At 42.6% G+C, this 16170-nt stretch overlaps 1 protein-coding gene across 1 annotated transcript in view; it reads left to right on the top strand.

Annotated features, from left to right (window-relative positions):
* The window catches only part of T265_14770 (hypothetical protein), a gene marked incomplete at both ends in the record, with an annotated part of 121095 nt that overhangs the window by 83506 nt on the left and 21419 nt on the right, over positions 1 to 16170 (top strand). The window contains 8 exons of the mRNA XM_009175154.1: positions 810 to 1024; positions 1437 to 1726; positions 5509 to 5815; positions 6163 to 6469; positions 9182 to 9424; positions 12575 to 12778; positions 13169 to 13276; positions 15655 to 15828. Coding sequence (XP_009173418.1) covers positions 810 to 1024; positions 1437 to 1726; positions 5509 to 5815; positions 6163 to 6469; positions 9182 to 9424; positions 12575 to 12778; positions 13169 to 13276; positions 15655 to 15828 — 1848 coding nt within the window. The remainder of the gene's footprint in view (positions 1 to 809; positions 1025 to 1436; positions 1727 to 5508; positions 5816 to 6162; positions 6470 to 9181; positions 9425 to 12574; positions 12779 to 13168; positions 13277 to 15654; positions 15829 to 16170) is intronic.

Raw genomic sequence — 16170 nt, 5'->3', positions numbered from 1 at the left:
GCATATATATATATATATGAATCTCCCGGTCAGATGGACATTCCAGTTACTCGTAGGGCTTGAATGGTTCTCGATAGATTGCAAGTTGTGATATTGACTGAAATAATTTTCTTTTCAGCGTGCTTGATTGCATGATTGAGCTTGCAATCTAACCTTGCAACTCACTGCGCCAGCATTCTTTTACAGTAATGGAAAATACGAATCCGGAAGCTGCCAAAACTACGACACCACTATTTTCTCACCTTGTTGCTTTTAATTTTTACTGCATTGCTTTCCTTCCTGATACTAGCGAAATCCATCTGTTTGAATTAAGTTGGTTTCCACAGGAGACTCAGATGGAGCCCAGTTGAAGCTCTTATTTATTATATGCTCCAGCCTAAATCAGGCATCAGGCAGCTCTTCTATGCCCTTTTTGTAATCAACAAACCAGTGGGCCCTGCATAACTAGGTTGTCTTGGTGCAAATTCCAGTTTCTGAAATACGCAATCGAGATATGAAACCATGGGGGGCATGACTCAACTACACCCATCTGATTAGCAAATTTTTCTGCCATATGTAAATGATACATCAGAATTTTCTGCCATCAGAAAGTTAAGTGCATTCCTAACTGAACAGACATTCAGTACACACGACAAAGTATCCGCTTTTGTGGGCCTTGATATTCCCCGTGCCTAAACGTCGTAAGCGAAGCATATTAACTTTAATGCTAAACATAGCTCACCGCATTCCTAACACGTAGGGTTATCGGGAGCTTCAAAGAATGTTAAACTTCATTAGTAAAACACGTTGCTCTTTGTATTTTTTTCTAGACCGCATAGAACCCGAAAGTACGCTACGTGGCCGTCAGATACACCGGATTCTTACCTACGACTTTCCACAGTACTTTGCGTTACTATCCCGCTTCCGACAGGAAGTTGTTCTTGTTGGATCAGAAGGCGGTCTAATCAGTTCTACTGTAGCACCACAAGTTCAGGCGGTTTTCCCTCCCGGTGCGCTACAGAAACGAATAAAAGTAGCACTCCAAGTAAGCTTGATGCAAAGGTCAATTTCAATCGTTTTGAAAGTCACCGTGACCTGTTAACGTTGTGAAATGACTATATGTCTCAGTGTCTGTGAAATAGAATTCTATCTACTGATCAGCTGCTCTTTCTTCTGAACAAACCTTCCCGACGCTTAGACTAACTGTTTCTAGACAACCCGAAACCAGAGTACTTTTGGGTAGTTCTTTGTCATTTGTTTGCCTTACACTGTTGAAGTCTATCCTATATTTTTATTGATCAGGCCACAATAACACTGATTCAATTTTCTATCCATATATCTGTACACAATTACTCCCCCCCGGAGTAAACAGAACGTCCCTTTACTTTTGTATCGCTTGTCAGATGACCCGTACTTCATGTTGATGCACTATGTCTTAATCGTCTTTTCACTGCAAGGCACAACCTATCGCGCCGGAATTGGTTAGGCGTCTTGTTGGTCCCCGCGTGTCTGTATCTCCTGTGGTAAGCATTGAACCAAGAAGACGCAAGTTCCACAAACCAATCACAATCACAATCCCGCTCCCGCGACCGCCACCGAAATCTGAACAGGGAGCTGCCAGCAATGTTCGTCTGCTTTGCAGCCTCTCTGGAGGAACCAACCCGGCCGTATGGGAAGACATAACCGGAGTGACCCCGATGACAAGACAAAAGGATTGTGTATCATTTACGACAACTGTATCCGCAAGGTACGCACACTGGCATCACATGAATAACCATTGACCCAGCACACGGTGATTAACCCAGGTCGTTGGGTTGTTTGCTTAACACGTGCCTCTTTCCAGCGAGCTAGTTTATTTTACTGTTGTGTCTCAATAATCGCTTCTCTCAGAGAAATTGATGATTTCCAAGCCTTCGGATCAGTTTAATCCGTTTTCAGCAAAACCCTGTCCATGTATGTGATACGTGTGTTAATGCTCTTGTTGTGACGTAATTAAATTGATCAGTAGAAGGTGACAGGCACTAAAAAATGTCCGTTTTACCAGAAAGACGATGAATACAATATTTAGGTGCACCTTGATAAATATAGATACAATGCGAAAAGTGGAATAAGCCAAAAAGTTGCTCATCGTTTCCTAAGTGAAGTTCCGGACGCGGGACGTCTTCTCTGTAGTTTAGCTGCTAAGGCTGTTCAGTCGTTAGCCGTGGAGGCATGCGGAGCTCGATTGACTTCCTGTCCTGTGTGCGTATGTGTGATGGTGTTGCTTGTATGTCTATTTATTGTGTTCACTGTGAAGAGAAGGGTGTCCCTTCGTGTTTGATACTTGCGCGAACATGAATACAACCTGACCTGATGTTTTGAAGGTCGTAAGCCTTGCGCGTAACACACGTGATAGCCGCATAAACAGAAATAGATGGGAAGTTGTAGTGTGCATGGTGTCGGCTAAGGTTGCAAGTGGGACAGGAGCTGTCGCATCGTTTGAGTGATCGTGGTGCGTGATCTAGTGAGTGACCGCTATACGTGCAAGCTGCATTCTTCACGTTGACCGGAGCCGAAGGCAACTGCAGCGGCATTAAGAAGGAAGTCAAATTTAAAACCTATTCAGAAGTATTGTGGAACCCATTTGACTTTTTTCAATCGATGAATATATTAGAAGAAGTAGCTCTAGTTTATCACGATCTTTCATATAAGCGCTAATGTTCAGTGCAATGCAAAGGATTCAGTCCGGAAGGTACCGCAGCGTTTTAGACGCCCTTTAACTACTGATCATTCATAGTAGTTAAATAAGCAACTAAACAACAAACGGGCGTGTTATGGCTATTAATTGGCGGTTGGATACTCACCGTCCATGTAATGGTAACCTAGTAGTATGTGCGAATAAAATTTGACTTGTCGTTGTCAAACGTGCGGTGTAGCATTAAGATACCCAGATTATGTACACTTAGCGACCGTGATATAATGTGTGGGGAAAAATTTTGCGCACTATCATCCTCGCCTTCGAAAACGAATGACTTGTTCATAATAGATGGCCCACAAATCTAGTGTTCCAACAAAAGTGACCACACCTGGAGCGATCAACCAAGCAACCTTTTTGTAATATGCACTTGTTATGACCGTTAAATAAGCCGCATCTTGTGAAGCCGCATTGTATGTTCCCAATTCCTCTGCTATTGCTTTGTCCTGAAATTTATGTAAGAGTCTGTTGAGGATACCAAAATAATCGTTTGTTTACATTATCGTTTCTACGGTGGTTCTCTGATACTACCTTTCTGATCTTTTTTATCCCTTAGCGATTCCTAATTAAGATGATGCCTAAAATGAACTCTCAGTTGCTGAAAGAATGGCGTGAATCAACCAAGAGTTTCTCGTACCCACTGTTCATTCACTCCACTGTGCCTAACTTTATCCAGATAACCAGAGCTGTTTTACTTGATCTAATTATCTAGTCAACCAACTTGATGTGAAACGGTTCTTTGACATGAACGGAACCAAGTCCAAAAGGCAAAATAACAACGCTGACTTCTTTTGTGTTTTAATTTACGGACCTGCTTTAAGCCAGGATTCAAAAAAATAGTTTACTTTAGTGAGATCCCTAGATTATTGATCAGTCTTTAAATGCAGTCAGAGAATTAGTGGTGAACTCTGTGTTTGTGACGGCTGAGTTTGATCTAATTTGGAGATTCTATTCGTAACGTGTCTTCTTCATTCATGACCACGTTTCGGATGGTGCAGTTACAATGACACTTGTTTGCTAAACCCAATCTAGGTTAAATAGATTTGTAAAATTACCGATCCCTACTGGTATGCCGGAACATGACAGGTCATCGCTAGTGTCTTTTCCATCTACCAAGACGTCGCCAGTCATGTGCTTCCGTAGGAAGGATGACAGGGGAGTATTCGGACAAAGACCGCTCTCCTGCGGAAGTGTGCTGAACAGCCTATACAAGTTTCTTCTGAGTGCAATGTTTTGAGTCATTGTTCACAACTCGGCTAACCTTCCACACCTAGATAATCTTTGAGTTTTTTTTCTGATTTGCACCATACACAACCTCTAAGTGGAACTGGAATTTTTAACTGAGGTTTTGTCCTGTAGATGAAGCCAACCTATGCTGGAAAAACTTAGAAGCAGTGCACAGCTAGAAAACACGTATCGGAGGACAGACGTGTGTTGTGTAGATGTGGCCTAACGGGTCCGCCTTGTACAGGTACGTATATAGCTCTGATATCATGCTCAAGCATTACACTGGTCCTCTGAGACATTGACGAACGGACACGCAGGCGTGCAAACTCCCGAACAGATTTGGCAAGCTACTACAACAGCTGCTTTGTCCTTATTCGAAATCATCAGGGTGCATCTAACGAAACGCCAGTAGGGAGTGTAATACATGCGACCTTCCGGCGCATATTTTAGACACTACTGTTCGGCCAAGAGCGGCTGGTCAGCACTGTGATTAGCTCGCAATTAGACAAGGTACGACGCCACTCACTCTTCAGTCACGGAACCCACATCACGTGGTCACGTTTTGAGTGACTTCTTGAATGATGGCTTCTTGGGTGGAAGTTCGGTGAGATCCGCTTCCAGATTATGAAACTGATCAAAACAGTCATAGTGCTAACCTTCCCACTAAAAGTCGTTTACTTAATTCAAGCAAAAAACTCAATTGCACATCTTTCTGGAAACCTCCGACAGTTAGAGAACCAATACTTGAAGTAATTTTGTGAATAAACTGGCGAAATCGCTGAGCTTTCTGGGGCCAAATGATGTTTCTATCAACTATCTGGATTACTTTTTCATCAAGAGTACTTTTAACTCGCTCACAGACATCATTCTCTAAGCAGGCTTGTGGCTTCGGCTAGTTAATGTGACTGGGTTGTACCGCAAGTCCTCGAGAATGCCCCCAGAATATTTTCGCAAACAGGTCTTCCATTTTTGTGGCCAGACAATTTTACTGTGACATTCTGATTTTCTACGACCATCATTCCCATAGGTTTGAAGGGGCGGACAAGTAGATTTTGGCTGCTATTTTACACCCACTGCCTAAAGTGGTGGAAAGGCATGCTGCAGAAATGTTTGTCAACTTTTAGGTCCAATAGTTGAACATGCTATAGTTTAAACCTCTTCATTCTTTACTCATTTTAAGGATATGTTGGACTCCCGATCACCCTGTCAGGAAGGTTCACGGCGATATCGTACGTAAAGACGACCGATCACTCTTCTTACTAGCCAGCAGTCAAACTGTCCAGCTCAGTGAACAAACCAACAACCATCTACGCTACCTGATCCACCAACATTTTCCTCTATGGAAATGCAAGACAGTGATATCTCTGTTCAAAACCTACAATAACCGTTCTAGCTTATACTCATGTGGTAATTGCTCTAGAGGAACCTCAGCAATGCCTGCTCTAACCGCTTACGGCTTAGATATGCGCACTGTATCCAGCGGGAGGATATTTATACATTCGAAATCAGACTTATAAACTATGCACGCAACTAGCTTTTTAATTCACTGCCCCCACCCTATCCGACAGACTGTGGCTAATCAACTGTCCTGAACAGGCCTCAGCAGTGGATATTGGCAGTCGCATCTACCGTGAGAGCATTGTGCCTCCTGTGATTGGCCGCTTTGCCGTATTCGTTAGACAGCCGATGAATTTGGATATGAACGGGGAAAGCCCCACTAGCGCACGACAGTCACCTGGTCAGTTGCGTGGGTTACACCGCCCAAGTGCTGAACTGGCCCAATTACGCTGCTTGTGTCTAACAGACGACCAGGAGGATAAGACTTTGGAATGCCTTGAACGCTTTGCTCTCATTGCAGTTGGAACACCAACAGAGGTGAGTAACTGGTTTCATATCAGATGCTTCTTCAGGATACTTTTAATTATATGCTCATGCCAGTTACATGCACGTTGCCATCTGCATGTCTTCGTGAAGCGGAAGTCATTATTATGCATCCCATTGAAGACTCTTAGGAAATTATACATACAGACTTCTGGTGAATGCTGAATCCCGCCACATTTCTTCCGTTAATTGCCTATTACATGATGCTTCTGATTTTCTTGGCTTCATTGGGGTGAGGAAATAAACATGATTTCATGCTAGTCTCCTCTACGTTAATACTTCCGATACACAGTTTGGATCCGTAGGCCTCAATACACAAACGTTTTGCTATATGGTTGCAGGTGCTTGAAGATACTGTTTACTGGATTGAACTGACTGGGAATTTGGCGTCGGTTACTAAAGCAGACTCTCAACCAAGTTTGCTTGTTCGGCCATTCCATGAAAACCGTGTCACATTTCCTGTTCGCGTCCGGGACTCTGGATTTGCCGAGCCTGAAGCCAACCTGATAACGGGGAAAATTGCGTTCTTGCGCGACCCGCGTCACACCAAACCTCCGGTAGATGATGTTCAACTACCACAACAACCGGTCACAACGCTTGATCTACGTCTTCCAAGACCAGGAGAATCCATTCTGGTTGCCACTGCAGGTGCATATTTGCATAGCTTATTTGCCATATCTCCCTACTTCTTGATTAGAAAAGGCTGCGTTATATTTTCCGTTCGTATTCATTGGTTTACACTGATAACAGTCTATGCACAGACATTCGCTGTAATATGCCGTTCTATTCATCCACAGTTTGATTTGCAAAGCGATTTGAAAACATATCCTCAAAATGGCCGAGTCTTTTAAGATACACAAGAATGGACAACTTTAAATGTTGCACACCACATCTTATCCGTACTGATTACAGTAAAAACTTGAACAGACAGCATAACTCCGGCTTGCCATTGGTTAAAGAAACTGTTATCCCTACGACGACACACAGAATTTCAGTAAAAAAGTGTTACCGAAGGGTATAAAAGTGGTGCTCTGCCGGCATAAGCATTAGCGTTGATTTAAGGGGAACCAGTATGCATCAGGCCATTTCTCCTCATACCCTATATTTGTTTTCCGTGGGTTCTTCTTCCGGAGTAATCCTCCTTTTGTTGTTTTTTTACACTCGTTAGTAATAGACATATATACACCCTTGCGCCGTGATATGGTTTCTCATTCATTTTGCTCTTTTATTGGAAAGGTCGTTTTAATTGGATTATTTAGCCACGTTTTACAGAATACCGGCTACTCCAGGGCTCCCAGTAGCATGTACTGAACTCAGTCACCCAAGGCAAAGGGCTCCATTTGATACAAGTTCCAATCTCTATCAACAGACATACTGATTCTGGATTTGGAACTCTTGAAATTTATCATGCACATCTGAAGGTTAGAAGAGAACCATCTGGCTGTTCCAACCTACATGAAATCACGAATCATTCAAATCTGAATGGTCTGAAATCGATAGAGAGTTCACTTTGAACAATGGGAGGCTACCAGCGATCTGGTTAATTTGCACTTTTGCGGTGTATACTATCAATCATCCCCAGTAGTGCACACTCAAAATATATCTATCTGTTGGCTGGCCCTTCGAATCATGTGCTTTCACAGTTCTGCTTGACTTAGCACTTGTTAGTCGATACTTGTTACTTGTGACTTATTAGTAGTTGTGATAATTGAAAGTCCCAATGCTGGATTACTCTGTGGCAGCATCGTCGACTGCAACCAGCTTTTATTTTCATACTCTAGTCTATTTTCATGCAATACTTTACTCAACAATGGATTTCTAAGCTTGCTTTTAGTGGTCGTTTGCCGCCAGAAAATATGTTTCAAGGGTTGTAAACTAGGCATTTCTGAAGATCAGAAATTATCTAGACTAAGTTGATACTCTACTCTTCACCTTGCATTGAAACGCCTGTAGTGAACAGTCTAGTCGTGACATTTCAAGGCAACATTTGGGTAAAACTGGTAGACATGCCTTCTCAATCACGCTATCCTACTGAAAAAAAATGTTCATCACGGTTTAGGCAATATTGCGGCGCTCAAGTTGTTTAGTTTAACCCAAGTTATGACACGTCCAACGAGGGGATCTTTGCGATACAAAAAGAGAAACTTGGGGTCCAAGAAAACGGCGCTCATGTGGCGCATTCCGACGAGCCCGTCTGTACAACTTTACACATTCTTGTCAACTCATGAAGTGATGTTTTGCCGCGCTATTCACATGACCACAACCTAAAACCCCCGGCCCGTGTAGAGATCTGCTCTCCCCCCAACTGCACTAGGTACGCTGCTGATTATAAGAAATAATCACTTATTGCTCATATTACACCTAACTGCCTGCAACATGTCAGCATTGATGGATCGACTGACGCCTCCGTAAAGGAATTTGCAGTAGGGCACTGAAATTGGAAAGCGAGATATCAAGCTGAAATATTCGCACTAGTCTGCGTTTACTTTAATATTTGAACGAGGTAGCACAAGCTTAAAATTGGTTTCGAAAGTCAAGTAGAAAAGAATATCCTTCTCCAAAATAATGGGTAACAAGGCAGCCCTAATTGTGTTCACTATTTGGCCTGCTTACTGGCACTCAGTAATACCGTTTCATCGAACTGGTTGTCCATCACGCCGTGGATTTACTATCCCATCGGATGTATGGCAAAGGATGGTTAATAAACCAGGCAATACGAGGCCTTTCGTACTTTCTGTAGCCCATCGGGGCGGAAAAAGCAGATGCCCCATTTCAGGTTGCCCAACGCATGTCTTCCTCAAGAGTTAGTTCGTACACAAGCGTAACGACATAACCACTCGTACTGTCATAGATTTCTCTTCAAAAATTCTATTAATCTCGCGAGACTACTATTCCGGTTAGCTTATGTCGACCTGACAAGCGCTCGAACCGAGCTTCTCTCTTATTGATGTAAACACCAACTGGTCAGACAAGTGCAAATATCAAAAAACATTGCTTTGAGGCCAACAGAGCAATAATCGCGTTGAAAACAGGTTCGTCAAGTCGCAAACCGGTCGAGGGCCTTACAAAACTGAAGCCACAAAGATGGGATTACAGTATCCGACCTTTCCTGCCAACTTGATAAGTTTCATCAAGAACGAAAACCTCACATGGCCGAGCTTTGCAGAATTCAACATCATCATGATGTGATACAGACTTCAAGTATTCACTAGCGTTGTCTGGGGATTTTAACTTAATCTTCGCACCTAGCCGGATAAAGTCTCGATCAAGCGTCGTTTCACAAATGCACCATTCTTTCCAATCAAAGACTATAATTTTTCCAGATAAGTCACATTATTTGCTTCGCAATTATGCCCACAGATTCCGAAATTATCGGTCGATCGGAACTCAATCGGTCCATGATAGCCCGACAATTGGGATCTGACTGGCAGAAATTGGCCTCGGCTTTGGGTTTCTCAGAAGAAGAAGTCGAGTCTATAATACGTACGCCAAGTTCCTCGCCACCGTCCAGTCATGTGTCTGAACAAGAAAAGGCCGAAATCTTGCTGAAAATGTGGCAGCAAAAATTCGCCACCAACGGTGCGTCGGAAGAAAAACCTTTGGGTGAGTTATGTAGATATGAATGTGAAGTATACCCAAGCTAATTAGTGTTGTCATCATGAAGAACTAAGTTAAGACAATAAGATAGTGCAGTTTAACACCTAAAGAAAGGCGTAGAATGATCAAATTTCTCCGCGTCACTTCTAAACTAAGTTACCCATACTTCTTCATAAAACCTACTCATTTAGTCCCAAAATTACATGGTAGAACACCTCAGCCTGGAGCTTTGAATCTAACGGTGACACTATTTGTTTTCTGGTACCATTTCCCTGAAGCCTAGAATAAAGATGTTTACTGTGCACAAATTAAGCACAAGACTTTTCTCGAACAGCGCAAAGGTCCTGATCAAAACCAATAGGTCATTTTTGCACGCACAAGTAGCAATTTGAAGCCCTTATCTACCTCATAAGTAACACTGCCCTACACGCGCCCGCTAATCAGTTTTTTTTATTATACGCTCGTTTTTGTATTTTCGTCCGTTTCACATTCACAAGAACCTAGAGCTTGTATGTCGAGGATATGCATGAACGATTGAAATGATACTTTGAATATCAACTGCGTTTTACGTTCAACCTTACTACATACTCTCCTGTGTGAGCTGTCAAGTTGGAGAGATTATTGATATTAACTGCTAAAATGATCGGTAGAAATGTGTAGATCTGCAATGGTCTTTGTGTAGGTCGCCCGGAGTTTTGAACTATGGTTGTGAGCTGTAAAAGCATGGGCATATCTCACTTCAACTCAGTTCACCCTATTACATTGTAAATGATTTCTCTGAAACTTTAACTCCAAATCTCCCCGGCTGAAAATTATGAAGAGTCGTCCCATCATATCAAAGATCCAGGAGCTACTGGCAGTGGTGACGCTGAAAAGCTAAAAACAAAGGCAGCTAGAAACATTTTGTTCTCCATAATTCGACAGAACCGATGTTGAAATTTGTGTTCATGGAATAAGATTCAGGTTTCCCTAATGTAATCAAAACAATGAGGTTTACGTATCTGAAGATAAAATTATACTCTATGATGGATGAGGCACAAAAGGGACACAGTGATTGAACATCCAAGTCTCATCGTGGAAGCAAACTTCCAAAGGCTTCCAACTACTACTTTCCACAGAAACACAGTACCCATAAATTAACAGAACACGGAAGCAAGACTTAAGATGTTCTCAAAAAAATCCGCAGTCGGTGTATCTTCTTAAGACCGCTGGTGAATATGACGAATTGACTTTACCATAAACTAGTTCAACAACTGACTCTCTCCGAAGAGAGAGCCAAGAAGGCTAGACAACCGCATTGGACAACATTTCCGCAAGGACGTCTTCTGTTGTTGATACAATTGAGACATTTGGTTAGTTATAGAACTTTACCTGATCAATAACCCAGCTAGGCTCTCCGATCTATCCATTCGTAGAGCTAGCTTTTTGCTTACGGTCAACTGATTGTTTTTCTTTGAAAGAAATTATTGTGGATATTGTTCTGGTATTTACCTCTAATAAAACCATAGTTTCTGTTTAGATCTCATCAACACTACCCATTCAAACGTCGCGATAGATCATAAACGGGAATCTTATAACGATTTGGCCTTCCTAAGTGCTTTTACAGCTCGGCACATTGATGTGGCTATCCACAAAACAGTGTCCTTTTACGTGCTTTACAACTCGACTTATAAAAAGAACATCCTTCGGCATAGTTAGAAACGCACACACTGCAGGCTGACTGGCGAAGGTAAAGGTATTTTGAAAAACTCTCTGGTTGTACAAATGTACTGTAAGACTTACCACTTTAGGTAATGAAGCTAGTTATACCGTTTGACGGAATTAGGCAGTTCCAAAACATGTGGTCTGTATGCATACCCTTCAACGCTGACTACTTAATGACGAATATGCGCTAAAACTTGACTCATCTTTGAATCAAGCCTATGGGGCTGCAGAGTTGATTTATACCTCAACCACCAGAAGGATCCATTTCCAGTGGATTTATCGGAGTACATCTTATTCTTCTGTTTCATATGTTATCGTCCAACTTACCTACTATGGTGCTGAAAAAAACGAAGATCAACTTGTGATAAACAGCTGAAAATCTTCCAAAAGGAATATTACCAGACGGTCAGCAAAAGTCGCGCACATAAACACACGAAAACTAATCGATTACGCTAGTTTCTGAGTTGGTAATAGCACGATCTCTAGTGAAAATAGCCTAACTGCGTGGCTCAAGCGACACATTCTCAGTCTCTATGTTTCAACGAAAGTGATTACAAAGGTTCAGAAAAGGCGGGACGCCCATGTCACACACATGGTCTCGAAAGGGGAACAACCAACCCGCAACTGCTACCCATGGATCACATCACGATTTTTATTCATATCCTCCCGTAGAATCATGAGGAGGCGGAGATGCTTCATATGGCCTAAACCAATAATCTACGTTAACATTGCGGTCTTTGAGAACAAGGGCTTGAAGCTCTCACTTGGAGATCATGTTTACCAGCTTCTAAATACAGTCGTTGTGAAAAGTCTCGGTGCATAAGTAACATTCAAAATTATAACCTCCGCCGTCAGACTGCTTATGGCCGATCAGTATGCTTGATGAAGCCGACTGAAGGACTGTCGTCCACAAAGGTGGTCACCAAATTCACAGGACTAGTCAATGGCTTCTCAAAGCTGTTAGTTTATTAATTTAACGAAAAATGGATTTACGCTTACTGCTGCAGTTCTGTGTGTGAACTAACGCAAAGGTCAAAGAAAAGATAATCAAATCCTGGGAACTGCTGTATCATGTAAAAGCCTATTCACCCCGCACCCCTAGAGTAGAAAATTTTGTTCACCGTCATTCAAAGGGTTGTGTGAACACATTAATGATATGAGCTCCTGTGGCCAGCCAGTGGAGATTTGGTCTAGCCAGCTTAAAGCTGACGCAAACCAGCCACCAGATAGGACCACAAGTAAAGTCACCTAACACCAATGCTTATGATATCCCGCTTCAGTGCAGTGGAAATCGCGCGTAATTATTACACCATTAGCATAAATTCACTCTGACCCAATAATTAACCAAATAGACTGCATTCTGGAAGGGTTACTGATACGTCAATTTGAACTAGAGAACTCTATAGCCGGTACTGAAAGACTAAGCATAAACGTTCGTGTTTTCTCTCCCAGGAAACCAATTGGCAGATGCTTTGATCGCCATAAACCGTTCCGACGTCATTCATCCCAGCATGATCGCCATTCGCCCGGTGGTTTCTCCAGACGAACAGGCTAGGGCAACCGCTGTGTTGGACAAGAAGAAACCACTTCCGAAGCTTGTCGAGGAAGCGCCGAAACCTCCCACAACCGTGGAGATGGTGCCACAGGCGACACCAGGTATATTCGCTCTACATTACCAGTTTTCACATGCCCTTGGTCTGATGAGTGGCAAAATGGTTTCAGCCACAATCTTCTATTCTAATATTATTTATATCATTTACGGCTCTTAACGGTTTATGTCGACGGAGTTTTCTTCAGTTTCATTTTTGAGTAAATCAGGAAATATACACTTGACGGTAACTATTTATTTCGTCGACCAATGGAACACGTATCACTGCTCATGAATAGGTAGATATTCTGAACCAAAGATCCGTGGTCTAACCTTATCCGAACTATCTGAGTTTCCCATTTTTTTACCAATTAACTCTAAGAGACCTTCAAGTCTTTAGATTGCCTGACATATTTCTGCAGTCTGCAAAGCCTTTATTTATGTAATCCTATTCGCAGAAAGCTCAATGTTCGCCGGACCAATGGATGATTCCACAATCTCTACTGACAAGGGAATTTCGAGTATTTCGGCTTCTGTACCATCGATGTCTCCGATCAAGACAGAAGGTAAGCATAGTCCAATGGCTTTCAGTCTCTTTACTGGTTGAAGTACAGCTCTGTTTTTTGTCTTGAGCATGACGTTTTTACCAACTTTTCCAAATGTCACCCATGACGCAAATGTGCACTGCTTCGTTTTAATCAAGGTTGTTCATTTTCCCGTGGATTCCTTCAGTAAGAATGTTTCTTCCCTATTCTCAAACATTCTCTTTTGGCAACGGGTTAAGTAACGGTGGCTTTTCTCCTCCAAATCACCACAAATGAGAAAAATCTGTACGTATTTTCGTACCCGTAGAAGAGGACAAGAGTACCCGAGAGACCACAAACACACTGTTTCCTCAGCACGTGTGGACTTGACCAGCTTCCACCAGATCTCCTACTCCTGTTGCAATGCTCTTCATGTCAGATAGAAAATGGCACAAATTTCAAAAGTAACTTACAGCTTCTTCCTCAAGACCCATCACATATATTTTCTGCTCAAACAGGAACTTGAAACCTGCCAAGAAGTAACCTGCCTCTACGTAGTCAAGTATGGTGCTACCGAGGATATTCTCATTACAATCGGACTCCCAGAACAAAATCCGTAACTAAATCTGGACCTCAGAATGGATGACACGCTACAAGAGAATCATCACCATCGACAGCATGACATCAGTGTTCAACACCGATGCTTCAAGAGAAGAATTTATTCGAATCATCTGGTGCTAGTGACACGCAGTTAGTAGTCGACGCATGACTTAGTCAGCGGATGACTTGACGGGCACTCCCGCCACATTGTCACCACACCAGTTAGTTCTTTTCTATTTAACTTAACTTGGAGCGATCCGCAATCCAGCCAAGAACACACAAAACACTACAAGCAACAGCATGTCAAAACTGCGGTACGGAATGAAGATAATGAAGGAAAATTTGGCACAGTAAATATCGCGCTCAAAATAACCATGTTTTGTTGCATATTATCAACATTTTCATATTGATTTGTCTGGCACCAGATACTGTCTGAACTAAACGGCAAGGAGCGATGAACAGAGTTACCGTATTTCACTTGAAAGTTTCAAGGCGTGCCAGACATTTGACACAGCACCCACAGTTCTGTTGTAAACCTCCACGGCAGAGCGTTGGATGAGGCGGTTGAAAATTGCGACCCTACGACATTCTGATAGAGAAGACCTTTTGGCAATCCCGAAAATATGTTTTGAGTCTGGCAGTTAACTCAATGCGGTTATCACGGTGGCGATCTTCGTCTCTTTTTAGCTATTCGGAAAACCATGTAACCATAGCAACCTTATGAAGACACTACAGCAGTTGCGTTGACTGTTTTTCTGGTCTTAGCTGCTACAGCAGCACTATGGACCCAGTTAACAAAAAGGAAAACTAAGCTTTTTCTCATTCATAACTAGTTTACCCAATGCTCCGAATAGTTAGGGTTAGTGTTTATCGAAGAGGGTACTGTGCGTCGGTCAAGCTAAAATCGCGTGTGTCCCGTTTGTGAGCAGTAGCAATGGTGTACTAACGCAACAATCAAGCTATAATATAGATGTGAAATCTAATAAGAATTAAGGATGACAGTGCAAATACGTTTACCAGTGTAAAGGTGATACTACTGATGGAAGGGCATGCGAGTAGTATGTCTTCTCGTAAATCCGCTTTACGTCTCTTGAATTTGTGGAGTCGCTTTGTAGCATTTGCTTGAACTTGAGCAACACTCAATGAATATCCAGGAAAGTTTAGGAATACATGTTCAAGAGAAGATGGATGTTCAGTTTTGTAATTAAGATGCATTATGAGAGTTTTCTTCCCTGTCCAATAATCTCTAACTGGTCAGTTGGCATTTCCCAATAAATAAATCCGCAGCGAAGGCCTTCTTCCTTTCACCAGTGCACTCTGCATTAACCGATGTTTAGAAGAATCCAATGAGGGTTTTATGAGCCCCAACGCCGAACTTGTCTTCTTTCTATCCGAACGAGATGGTGAATGTATGCCATCATTTTCGTGAACGCCATTGCTTGTCAACTACCTGGAAAGACTGATTACAGCATCCTGACTTGCTTCAACCAGTTTCCGTACATTTATTGTTGACTCTCCAATGATCGTCTCCATGTGTGCTTTGGTAGCATTGGCCTTTTCGACGACCACAAGATTCAAGAGCAGATAAGGCACGAACTGTCTAGGGCTCGTCTATCGTCAGCAAGAGCCTAAAAAATGCGATCGCGAGTCGAATTTCACATAGTGGTATACTTGTTGGTTGCAGCAAATTATAACTACCTGAGAAGAACAAACTTCTTTTGGGTGGCTCACCTATGATTTCAATTCGTTAGCGTAATGCTCGGTAAAACAGGATTGTTTCTCCAACTCTTGTCGAAATTTTGCTTGCATTTATCGTGTAGCACTTTTTTCGACGGAATTATTCCCAAGTCAGCCGATTGTGTCCCCATCCGAACAACCCCCTTACGAGTATTTGCCCGAAAATGTGGTAGTTGTCCCTGCTGCCCCGTTGATGTACGATGAACAACCCCAGAAGATTGAAATCACTCGACTTCCAGAAGTGATTACGCAGCCTCGTGTTGATGAAGACACAGCACCTCGCAGTGTCACTGAAATGGCAAGGGCGGCAACTGAAGACACTGTTCCTCCTGTACCAGGTGAGTATCGACCAAAACCTACCGATTTTTCAAGTTATTCTCCCGTCAGAACCTATGTTTTACACTTTATACTGATTCTTTATTGCAGTCATTGAGGCTGAGATACCGATTGCAGAAGCAAGCGCACAACCGATCGAACCAAGCCAACCAAGGATTCCTGCATCTCTTGTACCGGAAGCACCACTCATTCAACCACAAGCTATCCTAACAGCAGAAACCAGACCACCACAAATATTCGCAGCGGAAGTTGAGGCAGTCGAC

The sequence above is a fragment of the Opisthorchis viverrini genome (genome assembly GCF_000715545.1).
Source record: "Opisthorchis viverrini unplaced genomic scaffold opera_v5_258, whole genome shotgun sequence".
NCBI classification, from domain to species: domain Eukaryota; kingdom Metazoa; phylum Platyhelminthes; class Trematoda; order Opisthorchiida; family Opisthorchiidae; genus Opisthorchis; species Opisthorchis viverrini.
Note: the sequence above shows the minus strand (reverse complement) of the source record. Positions and strands in the feature narration are given on the sequence as shown.